General features: G+C 36.4%; 1 protein-coding gene across 5 annotated transcripts in view; it reads right to left on the bottom strand.

Moving 5' to 3' along the window:
* Positions 1-19005, bottom strand: part of WDSUB1 (WD repeat, sterile alpha motif and U-box domain containing 1) — a 68656-nt gene that overhangs the window by 22440 nt on the left and 27211 nt on the right. For all 5 annotated transcript variants that reach the window (XR_003030728.2, XM_002685348.6, XM_024980483.2 and 2 more), the window contains 5 exons: positions 16762-16795; positions 15447-15487; positions 15260-15366; positions 14129-14305; positions 4759-4899 (listed from right to left, as the gene is read on the bottom strand). Coding sequence is in view for 4 of the 5 variants with exons in the window: in XM_002685348.6 (XP_002685394.1) it covers positions 4759-4899; positions 14129-14305; positions 15260-15366; positions 15447-15487; positions 16762-16795 (500 nt within the window). In the remaining variant the exon portion in view is untranslated. The remainder of the gene's footprint in view (positions 1-4758; positions 4900-14128; positions 14306-15259; positions 15367-15446; positions 15488-16761; positions 16796-19005) is intronic.

Here is a 19005-nt window from a genome sequence, read left to right as displayed (position 1 = left end):
CAAACTCATTCTATGAGGCCACCATCCCCTGATACCAAAATTAAACAAAGATATCAAAAAGAAAATTACAGACTAATAACAGTGATGAACACAGACACAAAAATCCTCAAAAAATACTAGCAAACAGAATCCAATAACACATAAAAAGGATCATACACTATGATCAAGTTAAGTTTATCCCAAGGATGCGTGGATTCTTCAATATACACAAATCAATGTGATATACCACATTACCAAATTGAAAGATAAAAATCATATGATAATCTCAAAGAATGCAGAAGAAGCTTCTGACAGACTTCATCACCTATTTATGGAAAAAACTCTTCAGAAAATTGGTATGAAAGGAACCTACCTCAACACAATAAAGGCCATATAAAACAGACCAACAACAAATATTCTCAATGGTGAAAAACTGAAAGTACTTCCTCTAAGGTCTAATAAGACAAGGGTGTGCATTCTCACCATTATTATTCAATTTAGTTTGGAAGTCCTAGTCATATCAATCAGAGAAGAAAAAGAAATGAGAGGAATCCAGATTGAAAAAGAAGTAAAACTGTCACTGTCTGCAGACAACACGATACTATACATAGAAAACCCTGAAGATAACATCTGAAAATTACTAGAGCTATTCAGTGAATGTAGTAAAGTCACAAGATACAAAATCAATACACAGAAATCCCTTGAATTCCTATAAACTAACTACCAAAAAATAAGAAAGAGAAATTAAGGAAACAATCCCACTTACCACTGCAACAAAGAGTATAAAATACCTCGGAATAAACCTACCTATGGAGACAAAAGCCTGTATGCAGAAAGCTGTAAGACACTGATGAAAGAAATCAAAGATGACACAGAGAGATATAATATGTTCTTGGATTGAAAGAATCAATATTGAAAAAATGACTAGACTACCCTAAACAATCTGCAGATTTAATGCAATCCTCATCACATTACCAAGGGCATTTCTCACAGAACCAGTACAAAAATTTAAAATATTTGTATGGAAACAAAAAGACGCCAATTAGCCAAAGCAATCTTGAGAAAGAAAAATAGAGCTGGAAGAATCAACCTTCCTGGCTTCAATTAAATGAAGTAGAGATAGGTAACCTTCCAGAAAAAGAATTTTGAATAATGATAGTGAAGATGATCCAGGATCTCGGGAAAACAATGGAGAAGATACAAGAAATGTTTATCAAAACCTAGAAAAACTAAAGAACAAACAAACAGAGATGAATAATACACTAGAAGGATTCAGTAATAGAGTAACTGAGGCAGAAGGAAGAGAGAGGGAGGAAGGACCTGAGATAATATTTGATGAGATAGCTGAAAAATTCCCAAACAGTGGAAGGGAAATAGTCAACCAAGTCCAGGAGCACAGAGAATCCCAGGCAGAAAAAACCCAAGGAGGAACATACCGAGACACAAAGTAATCAAACTGACAAAAATTAAAGACAAAGATAAAATATTAAAAACAACATAGGGGAAAAATTACAAATAACATACAAGGGAACTCCCAACAGGCTATCAGCTGATTTCTCAACAAAAACTCTACAAGCCAGAAGGGAATGGCATGATATATTTAAAGTGATGAAAGGGAAGAACCTACAATCAAAATATTCTATCCAGCAATACTCTCATTCAGATTTGATGGAGAAATCAATTAGATGGCCAATAAACCCAGGAAAAGATGCTCAGCATCACTAGTTATTAGGGAAATGCAGATCAAAACTACAATGATTTATCACTGGTCAGAATGGTCATCATCATAAAATCTACAAACAATAAATGCTGAAGAGGATGTGGATAAAAGGGAACCCTCTTGCACTGTTGGTGGAAATGTAAATTGATACAGCCACTATGGAAAACAGTTTGGAGGTTTCTTAAAAAACTGAAAATATAACTACCATATGACTCAATAACCCCACTACTGCACATATACCCTGAGAAAATCATAATTCAAAAAGACTTATGTACCCCAATGTTCACTGTAGGACTATTTATGATAACCAGGGGACGGAAGCAATCTAAATGTTCATTGTCATGTGAATTGATAAATATGTGATATATATATACACACACACACACACACAATGAATATTACTCAGCTATAAAAATGAATGAAATTGGGTCATTTGTAGAGATACACATGGACCTAGAGTATGCCATATAGAGTGAAATAAGTCAGAAAGGAAAATATTATACATTAATGCATATATACGAAATCTAGGAACAGTATACATAGATGAACAGAGACCTAGATGGAAACAATGGATATGTCGACATGGCGGGGAGCGGAGGGTGAGACAAATTGGGAAAGCAGCGTTGACATATATACACTACCACGTGTAAAACAGATAGCTAGTGAGAAGTTATAGGGAGCATAGGGAAAGATGACCTAGAGAGACGGGAGGGGAGGTTCGGGAGGGAGCTGATATATGTAAACATATAGCTGACTCACTTTGTTGTACAGCAGAAACGAACACAACATTGTAAAGCAATTATACTCCAATAAAATAAACTGAAAAAAAAAGACAACCTATGAAATAGAAGTAAACTTCTATAAATCATATACCTGATAAGGGATTAATATCCAGAATATGCAAAGAACTGCTACAAGTCAACAATAAAAAAATCAAATAACCCATTTAAAAAATGTCCAAAAGAACTGGAAAGACATTTCTCCAAAAATGATATACCAATGCCATTAAACATGTGACAAGATATTTAACATCTTTAACCATTTAAGAAATTCAAATAAAAACCACAAGGAGACACTGTGAATACAAATATTCACAATCAAAACAACAGAAAATAACAAGTGTTGATAAGGATATGGAGAAATCTGAACTCTTGTGGGGAGTTTGGTGAGATTGTAAAATTGTAAAAGGGTGTAACTTGTATGGAAAACATAACAGAGGTTCCTCAAAAAAAAAATCACAAACACAACTACTGTATGATATAGCCATTTCACTTCTTGGCATATATCCAAAAGAAATGAATGCAGGGTCTCAGAGACATCTGCACACTCATATTCAAAACAGCACTATTCACATAGCCAGGAAGTGAAAGCAACCCTAATCTCCATCAGTGGATAAACGAATAAACAAAATGTGGTATACACACACCATGAATATTATTTAGTCTTCAAAAAGGAAATCCCACAACATGGATAAAATTTGAAGTTATTATGTTAAGCCAGTCACAAAAAGATAAATGTATGATTCAACTTTATCTGAGTTCTCTAAAGTAGTCAAATTCATAGAATCAGAAAGTAGAACGGTAGTTACCAGAGGCTGGTTGCTGCTGCTGCTAACTCGCTTCAGTCGTGTCTGACTCTGTGCGACCCCAGAGACGGCAGCCCACCGGGCTCCCCCGTCCCTGGGATTCTCTAGGCAAGAACACTGGAGTGGGTTGCCATTTCCTTCTCCAATGTGGGAAAGTGAAAAGTGAAAGTGAAGTCAATCAGTTGTGTCTGACTCCTAGCAACCCCATGGACCGCAGCCTACCAGGCGCCTCCATCCATGGGATTTGCCAGGCAAGAGTACTGGATTGGGTTGCCATTGCCTTCTCTGACCAGAGGCTGGAGAGAGAGGGAAAAGGGAAGTTGTTTACATGGGCACAGAGTTTCAGTTTTATAAGATGAAAAGTGTTGGCAATCTATTTCTGTTTCACAATAATGTGAATATACTTAACACTACCGAACTGTATCCTTAAATATGATTAAGATCGTAAATTTTGGAGAAGGAAATGGCAACCCACTCCAGTATTCTTGCCTGGAAAAGTCCATGGACAGAAGAGCCTGGCAGGCTGCAGTCCAAGGGGTTACATGACTGAGCATGTGTGCATGAGGGTGGAGGATCACGGGTTGGTAGCAATAAACTGGTAGAACTAAAAAAAAAAAAAAGATCGTAAATTTTATGTTAGGTGACTGTTTTTATAAAAAAAAGTGGAAAAAAAAAAGACATTAACTACACCACTATTTACAACATCCAGGATGTGGAAGCAACCTGAATGTCCAATGACACGAGTGGATAAAGAAGTTACGGTATGTGTGTGTGTATACACACACACACACAGAGGAATATTATTCAGCCAGAAAAATGAATGAAATTGGGTCATTTGCAGAGAAGCAGATGGACCTAGAGTCTGTTGTACAGAGTGAAGTAAGTCAAAAAGAGAAAAACAAGTATCGTATATTAATGTGTACATGTGGAATCCAGGAAAAAATGCTACAGATGAACTATTTTGCAGGGCAGGAAAAGAGACGTAGATTAAGAGAATGGACATGCGGACACAGTGCGAGGAAGGGGAGAGCGGGATGAACTGAGAGATCAGGATTGACACACACACACACACGCACACTATCGGGAAGCTGCTGTATAGCACAGGGAGCTCAACTTGGCACCTGTGATGACCTAGAGGGTAGGATTGGAGAGTGGTGAAGGGAGGTTCAGAGGGAGGGGATATATGTAATATGTATACATATAACTGATTCACTTTGTTGTACAGCAGAAACTAATACAACATTGTAAAGCAATTACACTCCAATTTAAAAAAAAGAAATACACAGTGTTCAACAGTTCACCTCAGATCTAAGGAATTTTTAAAAAGAATAAAACAACTACTTGTCTCACTACTTGTGAGAAATGTAATGATAATTTTGAAAATTTTCCACATTTAAACAAACTTCTGTGGTCCACACTATCTACTCACTTAGGACATAATACACCCTGAAACTTAGAATAGCATCACACATACCTGATGCGATGATAGGATCTTTCATAAGCTCCCTAGTTATTGGACATATAAATTCATCAGGAATTTCAGAAGAAAGGGTTTTCACCTTTGTCCTCAGTTCTTCAATTTTCCTTAGAACTTTACTACGCAGCCCTAGAGATTCTGAAAAGAAATTAGAAAATTCTGTTAGGGCTGGAGAACTATCTATAAGCTTCATGCAAGTCTTCAGCAGAGTAAAATTTTATCTACTATAACCAAAAATCTTCAGAAATACTGTTTTACCACATGGAACCTTTTCTTTACAAATTCTTTAATGAATCTTTGTAGTACAGAATAAAGTGTGATTAAAACAATTCATCAATAGAAAGATTATTCTAAGTAACTTTAGATTCTGAAAGCTCAAGAATTTCAGATTACCCAAACACTAATATACTACACAAAATTAGAAAAGCCTATTATATGTTAATTTAGAGAACAAAGTCTCCTAAAAATCATTTATAAAGATTTTCAGTTTAATATAAAAATTCCATCTTATATTTTTAAACCTTATGAAACTTGGTTTATTATCTGCTAATTCATATACAATGGGAATACCAGACCACCTGACCTGCCTCTTGAGAAATCTGTATGCAGGTCAGGAAGCAACAGTTAGAACTGGACATGGAACAAGAGATTGGTTCTAAATAGGAAAAGGAGTACGTCAAGGCTGTATATTGTCACCCTGTTTATTTAACTTATATGCAAAATACATCATGAGAAACACTGGTCTGGATGAAGCACCAGCTGGAATCAAGACTGCTGGGAGAAATATCAATAACCTCAGATATGCAGATGACACCACCCTTATGGCAGAAAGTGAAGAAGAACTAAAGAGCCTCTTGATGAAGGTGAAAGAGGAGAGTGAAAAAGCTGGCTTAAAGCTCAACATTCAGAAAACTAAGATCATGGCATCTGGTCCCATCACTTCATGGCAAATAGATGGGGAAACTGGAAACAGCGATTGACTATTTTTTTGGGCTCCAAAATCGCCGCAGATGGTGACTGCAGCCATGAAATTAAAAGACGCTTACTCCTTGGAAGAAAAGTTATGGCCAACCTAGACAGCATATTAAAAAGCAGAGACATTACTTTGCCAACAAAGGTCTGTCTAGTCAAAGCTTTGGTTTTTCCAGTAGTCATGTATGGATGTGAGAGCTGGGCCATAAAGAAGGCTGAGCAGTGAAGAATTGATGCTTTTGAACTGTGGTGTTGGAGAAAACTCTTGGGAGTCCCTTGGACAGCAAGGAGATCCAACCAGTCTATCCTAAAGGAAACCAGTCCTGAATATTCATTGGAAGGACTGATGCTAAAACTGAAACTCCGTAACTCTGGCCACCTGATGCAAAGAACTGACTCATCTGAAATCAAGACCCTGATGTTGGGAAAGATTGAAGGCAGGAGGAGAAAGGGACGACAGAAGATGAGATGGTTGGATGGCATCACTGACTTGATGGACATAAGTCTGAGTAAACTCCAGGAGTTGGCAATGGACAGGAAGGCCTGGCATGCTGCAGTCCTTGGGGTTGCAAAGAGTCGGACACAACTGAGCGACTGAAGTGAACTGATACAAAGCACAGTATCAAGTAAAACTCATCTGTTTGTCCAAAACTGTACATGTAAGCTTCATTCACCTATAGTTTAACTTTTATCTCATTTCAAGAATTAATTTTTAGTTTCAGGAAGATAAATATAGTTAAGTTTAGGAAGAGCAGTGTTATTTAGTTGTTTGTATTTTTATCAGCTGACAGTTCTATTTTAGGCTGAGGTTTTTTCTGGGTGGGGGTGGTGGGTAAATGGGTAGAAAAAGAACTACGTTTCAGAATGCCTCATAGTTTTCATAAAAAGCCACATCAACTTGCTGATTGGAAGGTAATTCTCCATATAGTGTTTAAACACACTTTTACAACATCTTTTATCTGGCAATCTTTTCAAGGATGTCTGCAAACTTCCTTGGAAGCTAATGTCTCCCTCCTAGTCAAAGGGCAGGTTTGTGTTCTAAGACCTACAAAGATAACGTCTTCCTCTTGGACTACTTTGCTGCTGCTGCTGCTAAGTCGCTTCAGTCGTGTCCGACTCTGTGCGACCCCAGAGAAGGCAGCCCACCAGGCTCCCCCGTCCCTGGGAGTCTCCAGGCAAGAACACTGGAGTGGGTTGCCATTTCCTTCTCCAATGCATGAACGTGAAAAGTGAAAGTGAAGTCGCTCAGTCATGTCCAGCTCTTCGAGACCCCATGGACTGCAGCCCACCAGGCTCCTCCGTCCACGGGATTTTCCAGGCAGGAGTACTGGAGTGGGGTGCCATTGCCTTCTCCGGACTACTTTGCTAGGAGTCCCCTTATCATATTGGGGGGGATCATAAATTCAGGGTTCCTCAGCTATGACACTATCACAGATTGCCTTCACAAGACTTAGTGGCAGAGGGGAACCAATCTGAGCATGAAGCTCATGCTGCTTGCTGTCCCATGAGTAACAAACTGTTTACATCTATTTGGATTCACTGACTGTTATCTATGAAAGTGTGGGAAGTCAACCCCGCAACTGCCTGCATCTTAAGGGACGTCCTTCCTATGGAATTCACTGAAACCAAACTGAAGATTTTTTAAATAATTTTTTAAAAAAAAATCACAACACATTTATAATTAGTGATCATCTCATTTAAAGGGATATTACATGTAATAAGAATATAGAGGTATTTAATATTCTAAAAAACATATATATTTTTTCCTGTCAAAAATAATACACATGTGTGCTATTATGTAGAATGCTTATTAGTAGACAGTGTGAAGTGAAGTGAAAGTTGCTCAGTCGTGTCCGACTCTTTGTGACGCCATGGACTATATAGCACAAAATTCTCCTATGTAGTACAGTATACTACAGAATACTGGTGTGGGTAGCTCTCCTCCAGGGGATTTTCCCAACCCAGGGATCAAACCCAGGTCTCCCGCACTGCAAGCGGATTCTTTACCAGCTGAGCTAGAAGGGAAGCCCAAGAATACTGGAGCAGGTAGCCTATCCCTTTCTCCAGCAAATCTTCCCCAACTAGGAATCGACCCGGGGTCTCCTGCATTGCAGGCAGATTCTTTACCAACTGAGCTATCAGGGAATCCTAATAGAGTGTGTAGAAACCCTATTTCAAAATGTACTATAAAAGGTTAAATTGTGTGTTATCCTGCCCAATTTTAATGTTGTTTAAAAATGCCCTCATTTACTAGCAGTTACCAAATCATATCCACAGAACTTAGCCAGAGGGAAAACACATCCTTTTGTGATAGGGGGTTGAAAGTCAGTGTTATTAAACTTAATTGCTCAGAAAGAAAAGACCCTTATCAGGTGAGGGCTAGCAAACCCTCAGTGTGAGTTAATGGGCAATATTTCACTATATTTGCTATAACTCTGAAAAGGCATCTGGTTCTTAGTAGATGACAAGTTAAATAGGCCATCAAACTCTGTCCCGCTTCTCCACCCCTTCCCAATGCTGGAAATGCTGCATAATTGAATTGATGGTGCCAAGAGACAATCATTAAAGATACAAAATTCTAAAAACCCTCAAGAAAACAGAAGTAACTGAGTTCCAGAGTAAAGGATGGGACATAGTTTAAAGCAGAGATTTGTATACACAAATGGAAGAAACACCTTTCTACTTGTAGCCATCTTTCCCCCCAACTTTGTCCTGTAAATATCATCGCCAAAGCAGCAACGCCAGCACTAGCTGGAGGCAGAGTAACAGGAAAGTGCTACTGCCTGGAGCTAACCAACCATCACAGCCCATGAGGCTGGTCACAGAGTCACCTCTGTACTGCCCTGAGACAGAAGAGGATCAACAGCTGGTCTCTTGGAGAAAAAACATTGAATTCTTCATTATTTAAAAATAAATTTTATTAAACAAATTCTGACTAGAATGATCAAGAGAAAACAAGACACAAAAAGGAACACAAGGATTTTTTTAAAGGATTTGGAAAAGATGATGATAGGAGCGATGTAATTTTTATATTTCTCTGAATCCCTTCATGAAAAGCAACGCGACTAGATAGCAAAATCAAATTCCACGGGCCTTTACAACAAAACAAGGTAGCAAAGTATCTTCATGAGCTCCACAACATATTAATAAGTGGGAGAAGATAATCCACCAACATCCGTAAGATCTGTAATTGATATCAGTGGGGAAGCAACAGGACATTGATAGGCCTGAAAAAAAGAGACTTCAAAATGCCCCACAAGTACTCACTGCAAAGTGGGGAGGTCAATTTAAGAGCAGTTGCTGACCTGGAAGGGTATGTCCACTCCAAAAGCCTGTGAGTACACAGGCCCACACATTTAAAAGGTCAATGTCACATAAGTTGTATATACAGAAAAAAATGGTAAGTTTTATTACTTAACAGTATACGCAGTTAGGCACCGAGAGAAAATCTACATGAGGAAGTATTACCAGGAATTGAAACATGAAACTTCCAAAATCTGAGGGCGTTAAGAAAGTTCGTGCATAAGGTCTTAAAAAGCATTTGACAAAATAATTTGATATTATAATTTTTAAATAAAAAATGATAAAAATGTCTCACGTGATTTCATGGTTTCTTGGAAAGACAAGAGCAAAAGGAAGGGGGACCTCTTGGAAAAACGTCATTCCCAATTAAGAATCTATGATTGATAATTAGTTGAATATAAGGCTAAGAACTGACACAATATACAACAGTTCCTTGTCATCTGTCATTTCATGCTTTTACCATTATATCATCCACAGCAATTCCACACTCCAAGATGGGTCGCGATTTACAATATCCTGGAGGCCGAGGTATAAACAGAGGCCACACTGCAGTGAAAGTCACGTGGCTAGTCAATGGACTTACTGCTTGCCTAGTATCAGATCTCAGACTTTCTTGCTCTTCATCTTTCATACTTTATGCTTTTTGGTTGCAATATTAAAGGCTTTAGTAGAGTTCACAAATTCATGGATTCACAAATGTCTTAAGACATATCTCTCTTAGTATCAAGGATCTCTTATATCAGTAATCCCTTTCTGGACATTCTTGATGCAAATGTAGTAATACATATAGGGAGTTATTTTCTACCTAAAACTGTCTCTATTTTTATTAACACAATCCCAGAAAAGAACTATTACTCTAGGATAAAAGCGACAGATTCCAACAGATACTCAAATCTACAGAAAGTTCCTTTACTGTACATTTACAAAAGGTTCACTGAAAAAAGATGTGACAGACTATGCTACGTCACTTCAGTTGTGTCCGACTCTGTGCGACCCCATAGACGGCAGCCCACCAGGCTCCCCCGTCCCTGGGATTCTCCAGGCAAGAACATTGGAGTGGGTTGCCATTTCCTTCTCCAATGCATGAAAGTGAAAAGTGAAAGTGAAGTCGCTCAGTTGTGTCCGACTCTTAGCGACCCCATGGATTGCAGCCTACCAGGCTCCTCCATCCATGGGATTTTCTAGGCAAGAGTACTAGAGTGGGGTGCCATTGCCTTCTCCGTGTGACAGACTGCTTGACTCCTTAAAAATAATTTTTAAGTGTCAGACATAAAAGATAATATCACTTTGTTTCCTAACACCCCAATCAATACACTTTACTGCAAAATTAACTTTCTTTGTATGATGCTGCTACTGCTAAGTCACTTCAGTCGTGTCCGACTCTGTGCGACCCTATGGACAGCAGCCCACCAGGCTCCTCTGTCCACAGGATCTCTAGGCAAGAATACTAGAGTGGGTTGTCATTTCCTTCTCCATCTTATGTATGATGAATGTTGAACAAATTCATATTTATTCACATTCAAGTAGGAACTGCTTTAACAGTTGTACCACAAAAGTAAATGCAAGTAAAATAGTTATGCATTACAAGAGTAAAATTCATTATCGCATGCTCAATTGGCCTCTTAAATCACTTTTTTCTAGACTCAATTTCGATTCTCTATTACTCCAATTAACTGTTTTGAGGATGAGTCTGCTTTTTTCTTAAAGCTCAAGACTAACAGAAATTCACTGTAGCTTAAAGTAGCACTTGTAGAAGATTAATGTTAGCCCCTTAATCCTTTCTAATTTTGCAAAAACTAAAGTACTTTAGAATGATGCAGAAAAAATTTAATCTATTTACTTACTAATTTATTCTGCAATTTCTTTAATTCACTAACTTTCCAAATCTTAAACGGAAATGCAAAGCCAATTCCTTACTTACTAGAGAGTATGCAACATTTGTTTCCATTTACAATAATGGTCTTCCTCAGCTTTTAGACCACAGAAATTAAATTACATTTCAATTTTAGCTTGAGCCTGATAGTTACAAAACTTACTTAATTGAAATTCAAAATTATCATAACTACTAAGTCCAAGACTCACCTTTTCAAAAATTATTTCAGGCCACTGACTGAATCCTGTAAGAGTTTCTTATACTTTATTTATCCGGCTATCACAGAACAGAATTCTATTCCTATTGTTTTTACTATGCTCTTATTTTTTGCAACATTCTTTGTTGAAATCTAAAATTATTATTTTATATTGTCATGTGCTTCTCTGTGATAACGTATTGTTAAATTTTACTGTGAGAAAGGAATGATAAGATTCAAAATTCACCAGAATTTTCAGGAAGAAAGAGTAAATTACAAATTATAAAGGAAATAAGTTACTAGAGATACAAAAACAACTTTCACAGTATTGTCTGAGTACAAAACCATCTGATTCTAAGTATTTTCACAAAGTCATCATTCTGTTAACTTTTTAAAAAACTTCCAAGACATTTAAATAGGTACACATACTGTAATTACTGTGTAATGAACGTATACACCTATATTTTAAAATGGTTTTCTATAGCAACACTTTTTTGTTATTTGACTCTTCATTAACAATAAATTCCCTATGGACATCCTATTTCCTATGCTTATTAATTTTAAGATTTTACTATGGCATACTGATAATAATGTCGGGGGACACTATTAGAGCACAACACTAAGACTTCAAACTGTTTTTGATAAGGATGTAGTATTCAAAACACATGAACAACTCTTACAATTCAACAACAAACAGAGAAACCAATTTTAAAGGGGGAAAGTTCAAAGAAGATATATAACCAATAAGCACTTGAAACTATGCTCCATATCATTAGGTAAATGCAAATCAAAACCACAATGAAATACCACTTCACATCTATCGAACACCTATAATCAAGAAGATAGCTAGAAAACAGTGTTGACAAAGAGGTGAAGAAATTGGAAACCTCATACATTGCTTGTGGGAATGTAAAATAGTACAGCTGCTTTGGAAAACAGTCTGGCAGTTCCTCAAAATAGTGAACAGTAAAAAAAAATTCTTTTAATCATATACCCAAGGCAAATAAAAAGATACACAAAATCTCATACATACATATTCATAGCAACATTATTGATAATAGCCAAAAAGTAGAAACAACCCAAATGTCCATCAACTGATGCATGAACAAACAAAATGTGTTTCAGCCATACAATGGGATATTATTCAGCCATAAAAAGGAATGAAGTACTTGTACATACAAAAACCCTGAGGTTAAATAAAAGAAACCAGATACAAAAGGCCACGTCGTTTAGTTTCACTTACAAAAAAATGTCCAAAATAGATGAATCTTATTTCTACAAGAGATAGATTAGTGGTTGCCAAAAGGCTAGAATGAGAAATGAATGGGGTGGGGAAGACAAAAATGTTCTGAAATTATATAGTGGGTATACAATTTATACAATTCTATGACTATATGAAAAAGCACTGAATTACACAGTTTAAAAAAATGACTTATACACTGAAAATTACAAAGCACTTTTGAAACAAATTAAGAAGATCTGAAAACATGACAATAATCTCCAATCTGATATATAAATGGGTAACAGGCACATGGAAAACTGTGCAACATCACTAGACATCAGAAAAACGCCCATCAAAACCACAGTGAGGGGCTTCCTTGGTGGTCCGGTAGTTAAGAATCTGCCTACCAATGCAGGGGACACGGCTTCATTGCTGGTCTGGGAATACCCCACATGCCACAAGGCAACTAAGCCCATGTGCCACAACTACTGAAGCCTGAGTACCCTAGAGCCCATCCTCTGCAACAGGAGAAGCCACTGCGATGAGAAGCGCGTGCACTGCAACTAAAGAGTAGTCCCTGCTCAGTGCAGCTAGGAAAGCCTGTGTGCAGCCAATAAAGACCTAGTACAGCCAAAAATAAATTTTTTAAAGAAAGAGATTACTTAAAAAAAAAAAAAGCCCAGTTGCTTTAGAAAACAATCTTGACAGTTCTTCAAATGCAAGCATAGAGCTACCATAAGACCCACCAATTCCACTTGAACAAGTTTTATATTTTTGATGCTATTTGTATCTAGACTACATCAATTCTCAAATACACAACATTTCCAGGACTAGGGGAGGAATAGGGAACAGAGTACAGGAGCTGATGGCCTATTTAATTTGTCATCTTAAGAGTCAGATGCTTTTTCAGAGTTAAAGCATATATAGTCAAATATTGCCCGTTACACACACCAAGGGTTTAGCTGGTAAGGGTCTTTTCTTTCTAAGCAAAGAAATTTAATAACACTCACTCCCAGCCCCCAATTACAAAAGACTACGTCTTCTTCTGGTTAAGTTCTGTGGATATAAATCAGTAACATCCAAGAAAACGGAAAATAGATGCCCACATAAAACTTGTACATGAATGTTCAAAGTAGCATAATTTAAAAAACCTTAAAAATGAGAACAATCTAAATTCAATCAACTGATGAATGGATGAGTAAAAGGTGATAACTCATATAATGAAATATTCAGCTATAAAAATGAAGTACTAATATATACGACAACATTTATGAATCTTTGAGAGCATGCTAAGCAAAGAGGCCAGGCACAGAAGACCTTGACATTATATGAAATGTCAAGAACAGGCAAATCCTTAGAAGACAAAAAGTAGATTAGTGGTTGCTGGGAGCTAGAGAGAAAGGAAATAGGAATGACTGCTAATGGGCATGGGGTTTCTTTCTGAAGTGGTAAAATTGTTATGGAATTAAGACAGTTGTGATGGCTGTACAAATCGGTGAATAGTATACTAAGAGTCACTTATTACACTACTGTATACTTGTAAAAGGGTGCATTATATTGCAACTTAAAAAACATGTTTTAAAAATTAGTTACATGGTGGCTTTAATTACCTAAAAAATAGTATGTAACATCTCTTTTCTATAATCTACTAAAAACATACTCTCCTTTATACAAAAGCATATTCCAGAATAACTAATGTGCTAGAATAAGAATACTAAGAGGAAATCATTAATGCAATTAAAACCAATCTCATAGTAAATTATTAAAAGTTGTTTTTAAGACTTTCTTTCACTAGTCTTACCTATTTTCAAATCATCAGCTAGACTTTCTTTTGTAAGATTCAATAGTTCTCTTCCATCAATGTTATTCATTTTGAAAATATCAACGAGGTCTTCTAAACCTTCGGCACAAAGCCAGTTTGAGACATCATCCTCTGACCAATTTTCAGTAAATTGCTTTGGTTGATCTGGGATCTTTGCTTAAAAAACAAAAGAATACTCATAAACAAAAAGATAAGTGAAATAATAAGCAAAAGTATATCCTTTAAAAAGATTCTCCTGCATGTGTACTAAATGGCTTCAGTCATGTCCAATTCTTTGTGACCCTATGGACTGTAGCCCTCCAGGCTCCTCTGTCCAAGGGACTCTCTGGGCAAGAATACTGGAGTGAGTTGCCATGCCCTCCTCCAGGGGACCTTCCAGACCCAGGGATTGAACCCACATCTCTTTAAGTCTCCTGCACTGGCAGGTGGGTTCTTTACCCCAGCGCCACCTGGGAAGCCCAACATAAGGATTCTCACTTTGTACTAAAAAGTAAACAAAATGTTCTTAAATCTGTGTTTTCTACTTTAACATCTTCAAAAAAAATTTTTTTTAAGTCAAACACTACATATAATTAAAGCATTATTTAATTAAATGCTACTCTTTTGGAGCTTTTTTCACTCCAGAAAAAGTTCATCATTATATAAAACTGGCATTGGCAGAAGTATTATATTTTATCTGTCATCTGCATATCAGCACCACTAGTTAGCTAATTTTGACAGTGATAAAAATAAAACTTCGAAATTGTGTCAATGCTGCTTAATCAAACTAAAAATGAAACCACTGGGATAAAACAATCATTTCTACTTTGTCCTAGGCTATATTTATTAATATCTGAAAAATCAGTACAGAGTGTAAATAAAGAGCTTACAAAACTATGGGAGGTATGATGTAACCGAGTGTGCACCCAAAAGCATTTACCAATAGTTTTAACACAGACGACTGGGTTAACTTTAACACTGGGTTCTCTAAAATTACTTTCAAGTTATATTAACTTTGGATATATGCTTTATATTGAAAAAAGCAACATGAATAATTTGTCAAAAAATTACTGAGTTTCTGATTTTAATGGTGAATGGTGGTGATGTTGTTAACATGATATCCTTACTAACCTTGGCAAAGTGTTTCCGTGTCAAATTGCCAGATGTTCACTGTTTTGTCCATTGAACCAGTAGCAAGTAAAAGGATATTGGGTGCAAAGGCACAAGTTGTGACATACCTAGTTAATAAAAACAACTATTAAATATCCTTAGACCAATTTTTTAATTACATTAATACAAATCAAGGTTAAGTTCAGACCTGGTGTGCTGAGTCAGGGTGTGAAGTATATTCTCAGTATTCTGAAAAAATAACAGAACAAACAGCTTTATATTTACTCAGGCAAGAATCAAGTTACTAACAAAGTCTTGCTTGACCTGAATGGTTTATATATTCTATGTATTCCAATAATATTGAGTCATTAATATAAGCTGAAACTTATCCAATGAATAGATAATAGCATTTATAACTAATATCATCAAGTACTTATTTTATTCTTTCTCAATTATTACTAGTGCTGTCTGCTAAAATTTTTAGGTTAATATAGTCCTGGCTGATTTGTCTTAACTAACAGTAACCATGAAATAATTTGTATTTTTGTTAGGGCATTTGACTTGTACCCACTGCAGACCAGTGAGTAGAAATTAATCACTTCAATTCTGAGTGCACTTAGCTGACAATCCAGTATCTAGATGTATTTATATACATATTTTATGGAGGAAATTTAATGTTTTAGCTGTTTCTGTGAAACTTTTCATGAAAGCTTCCTGAGAAACAGTAAGGATCTATTTCACATTTGAGTACTCTTTCCCATTTCCTGCCAGAACTCTCAGTGATTGGAACTTCCATGAGCAGGACTAGCTTATTAGCTTCCTTACTTGCCACACACTCACTTTGATGATTCACATCTCTATTTCATTTGCTGGCATAGCCACAACCTAAATTCAACCACTGTAAGGGTCCACGTAACACTGATTTCTCTCAGAGAATATTTTCACAGTATATTAAACATTCATTTTCTTCCACCCGGTCTTTAGTAACATGCATCTAACAAAAAGTCCCATTTCTCCAAATCCATTATAACCTACTCTTCCTTATACTAGTCTCTAAATCCAGCTGCAACTCTAAAGCAGTGGGTCACTTTCAGCTTTCAGCTATGCCCTACCAAAACCCTCCAATATACAGTAACAAACTATTAGAAATGATACCTAGAAGTATAGTCTTACCCTCCAGTAAATAATCCTTTGTTGTTATGAAATCCTGGTGTAAGAGTTTAAGAATAATTGATTTAAAGTGATTTTTTGGATACTGGTGCTCTTTAAATTGGTATTTACTTTTATCAGAAAATATCTATCTTAAAACCATTATTGAAATATTTCAGGGCTTGACCCAGAACCAATACCTTACTTACATAACTATTTTAGCATTTCTGAAATGTACATATTATCTTTTAAGGCACCCTAAACAAAAAAATATATATACACATTTTCCTTATCCTGCCTAACTCAACTTGAAATTCAGCAGCCTAACAAGCAAATGTAATTTACAAAGATCACACAAGATGTGAAGTACTTACAGTATCATACACTATAACTGACTTATCCACTGATCTTTAAGAGAAAAAAAAAAAGGATCATGGGTGAAAAGTTCTACAAAAATGAAGTACAGTATTTGTATATTTAAATCATTTTAATAACTTTTTAAGGCTGGAATTTTGATATGCACACATTCAGAATACAGTCTATTTTTCATTGTATAAACTTATTTTAAAAAACTATATACCATATACCAAATTTGTCAGAAAGTTATACACTTTATTAAACACCAGCACATGTTATTTATACTATATAGCCCTAAACAGAGTAAGCATTTATAATGAATAAGACACAATTTCATGAGACGTTAATAACTCAAAGGGAAAAACCACTACAAGAGAAACCTATCAGTTGCTACTTGATTTTTATTCTGGATAGCATTGTTCTTTATTATTGATATGGCTGTGCTTTAATTCCTAGTCAATATGTATGTGACTCATTTTTTAAAACTGTAATTCTAAACTTTATTTAGTCCCTACATGATTTCTTTCAATGTTATAAAAATTAAAACAACTATCTGGGATTATTCTAGTGGTGAAAAAAATTATCATACAAAAAAAATACAATACTGTAACAAATTACATAATCAAAACAACAGATAAATGTGTTTGTATGTGGTATTTTCCCCTCTTTGGATACAGTTGTTATGCCTCCATATGTTGCAAAGTGAGAAAACATAATGAGTGTTACTGCTCTCTGTAACAGCACTTTTATTATTATTAAAAGTAGCTGATTATAGTCTGACCACAGGAGTCACACCTATTATAAGGCTTAATATTTCTTTGAAAATTCCTTATTTAGTAGTCTCTATAGCATTGGTAATGGATTTTGACAATAGAATCTTTGTCATAAGTTCAAAATAGAAATTAAGGCTTTGTTCAAACATAATTGAAACACAAGTTGAAACACAAGTGAGAAGCATATAGATGCATTCTGGATGGTAAAAAACAGAATTAGAGCATTAAATGCTAAATCAAAAACAGCCAAAAAACACTGAAAATATTAGCAGCTAATACGCATAGCCAGACATGATTTATGGACACTCTTGTGTGCCTGTGAGCTAAGACACTTGAGTTGCATCCAACTCTGAGACGCGATGGACCGTAGCTTGCCAGTCTCCTCTTTTCATGGGCTTCTCCAGCAAGAATACTGTGGTGGGTTGCCATTTCCTTCTCCATGGGATCTTCCCAAGCCAGGGATCAAACCTGTGTCTCTTACATTTCCTGCCCTGGCAGGCAGGTTCTTTACCACTAGCATCACCCGGGAAGCCCCACAGACACTCTTGTTGTTGTTGTTGCTAAGTCACTTCAGTCGTGTCCGACTCTGTGCGACCCCATAGACGGCAGCCCACCAGGGTCCCCCGTCCCTGGGATTCTCCAAGCGAGAACACTGGAGTGGGTTGCCACTTCCTTCTCCAATGCATGAAAGTGAGAAGTGAAAGAGAAGTCGCTCAGTCGTGTCCGACTCTTAGCGACCCCATGGACTGCAGCCCAGCAGGCTCATCCATCCATGGGATTTTCCAGGCAAGAGTACTGGAGTGGGGTGCCATTGCCTTCTCCTCAGACATTCTATGTAGTCCTAAATTCTTCATGGTATAAGGTATTATCACTGGAATATCTAAAATTCTTAGGGAAAACTTTATTACTTCTTACCATCCTTAAACAGAAAGGAAATTCTATCCTCTGAGATTACCACTAGTACAATTAAAACTAACTCATCCCAATGATGTATATCACTTGAGAAGCTAGATGATCAGTAAACGATCCTGTAGGCAACAGATAGACAGACATGATAAAAATGAAACAGGTTCACTTGCTGATGAGGAATAAAAATGAATCTGAGAAGCAAAAGGCCAAGTATGAACAACTCTTTGAGTCTACAGAATCTGAACAAGAATAGAGATTATGGGCAGAGACCTGCAGACCCTTAGGGACTAAAAGGATTTTAAACTCACCATCTATTCAAAAGAGGTGTAATGAAATTTGATAACTGATTAGATTTGGAGGAAAGGAGATTACTATTATAGAAAAATAGTTTTCAGTTTTTGAGATTTGGGTTTCAAAGACAAAATAATTATAACCACTATAAACAGACATAAAATACCTTGAAATTATTAAATATAAAACCTCGAACTATTCCCTGAATAGAACCTGCACCAATATCAAATAAATGCTTTAAATATCTGGTGCCCCAGTCTATACATATCCTGCCTTTGCTACACAGAA

Source organism: Bos taurus, chromosome 2 (genome assembly GCF_002263795.3).
Source record: "Bos taurus isolate L1 Dominette 01449 registration number 42190680 breed Hereford chromosome 2, ARS-UCD2.0, whole genome shotgun sequence".
In the NCBI taxonomy this organism is placed as follows: Eukaryota; Metazoa; Chordata; class Mammalia; order Artiodactyla; family Bovidae; genus Bos; species Bos taurus.
This window is presented reverse-complemented; position numbering and strand designations above follow the sequence as displayed.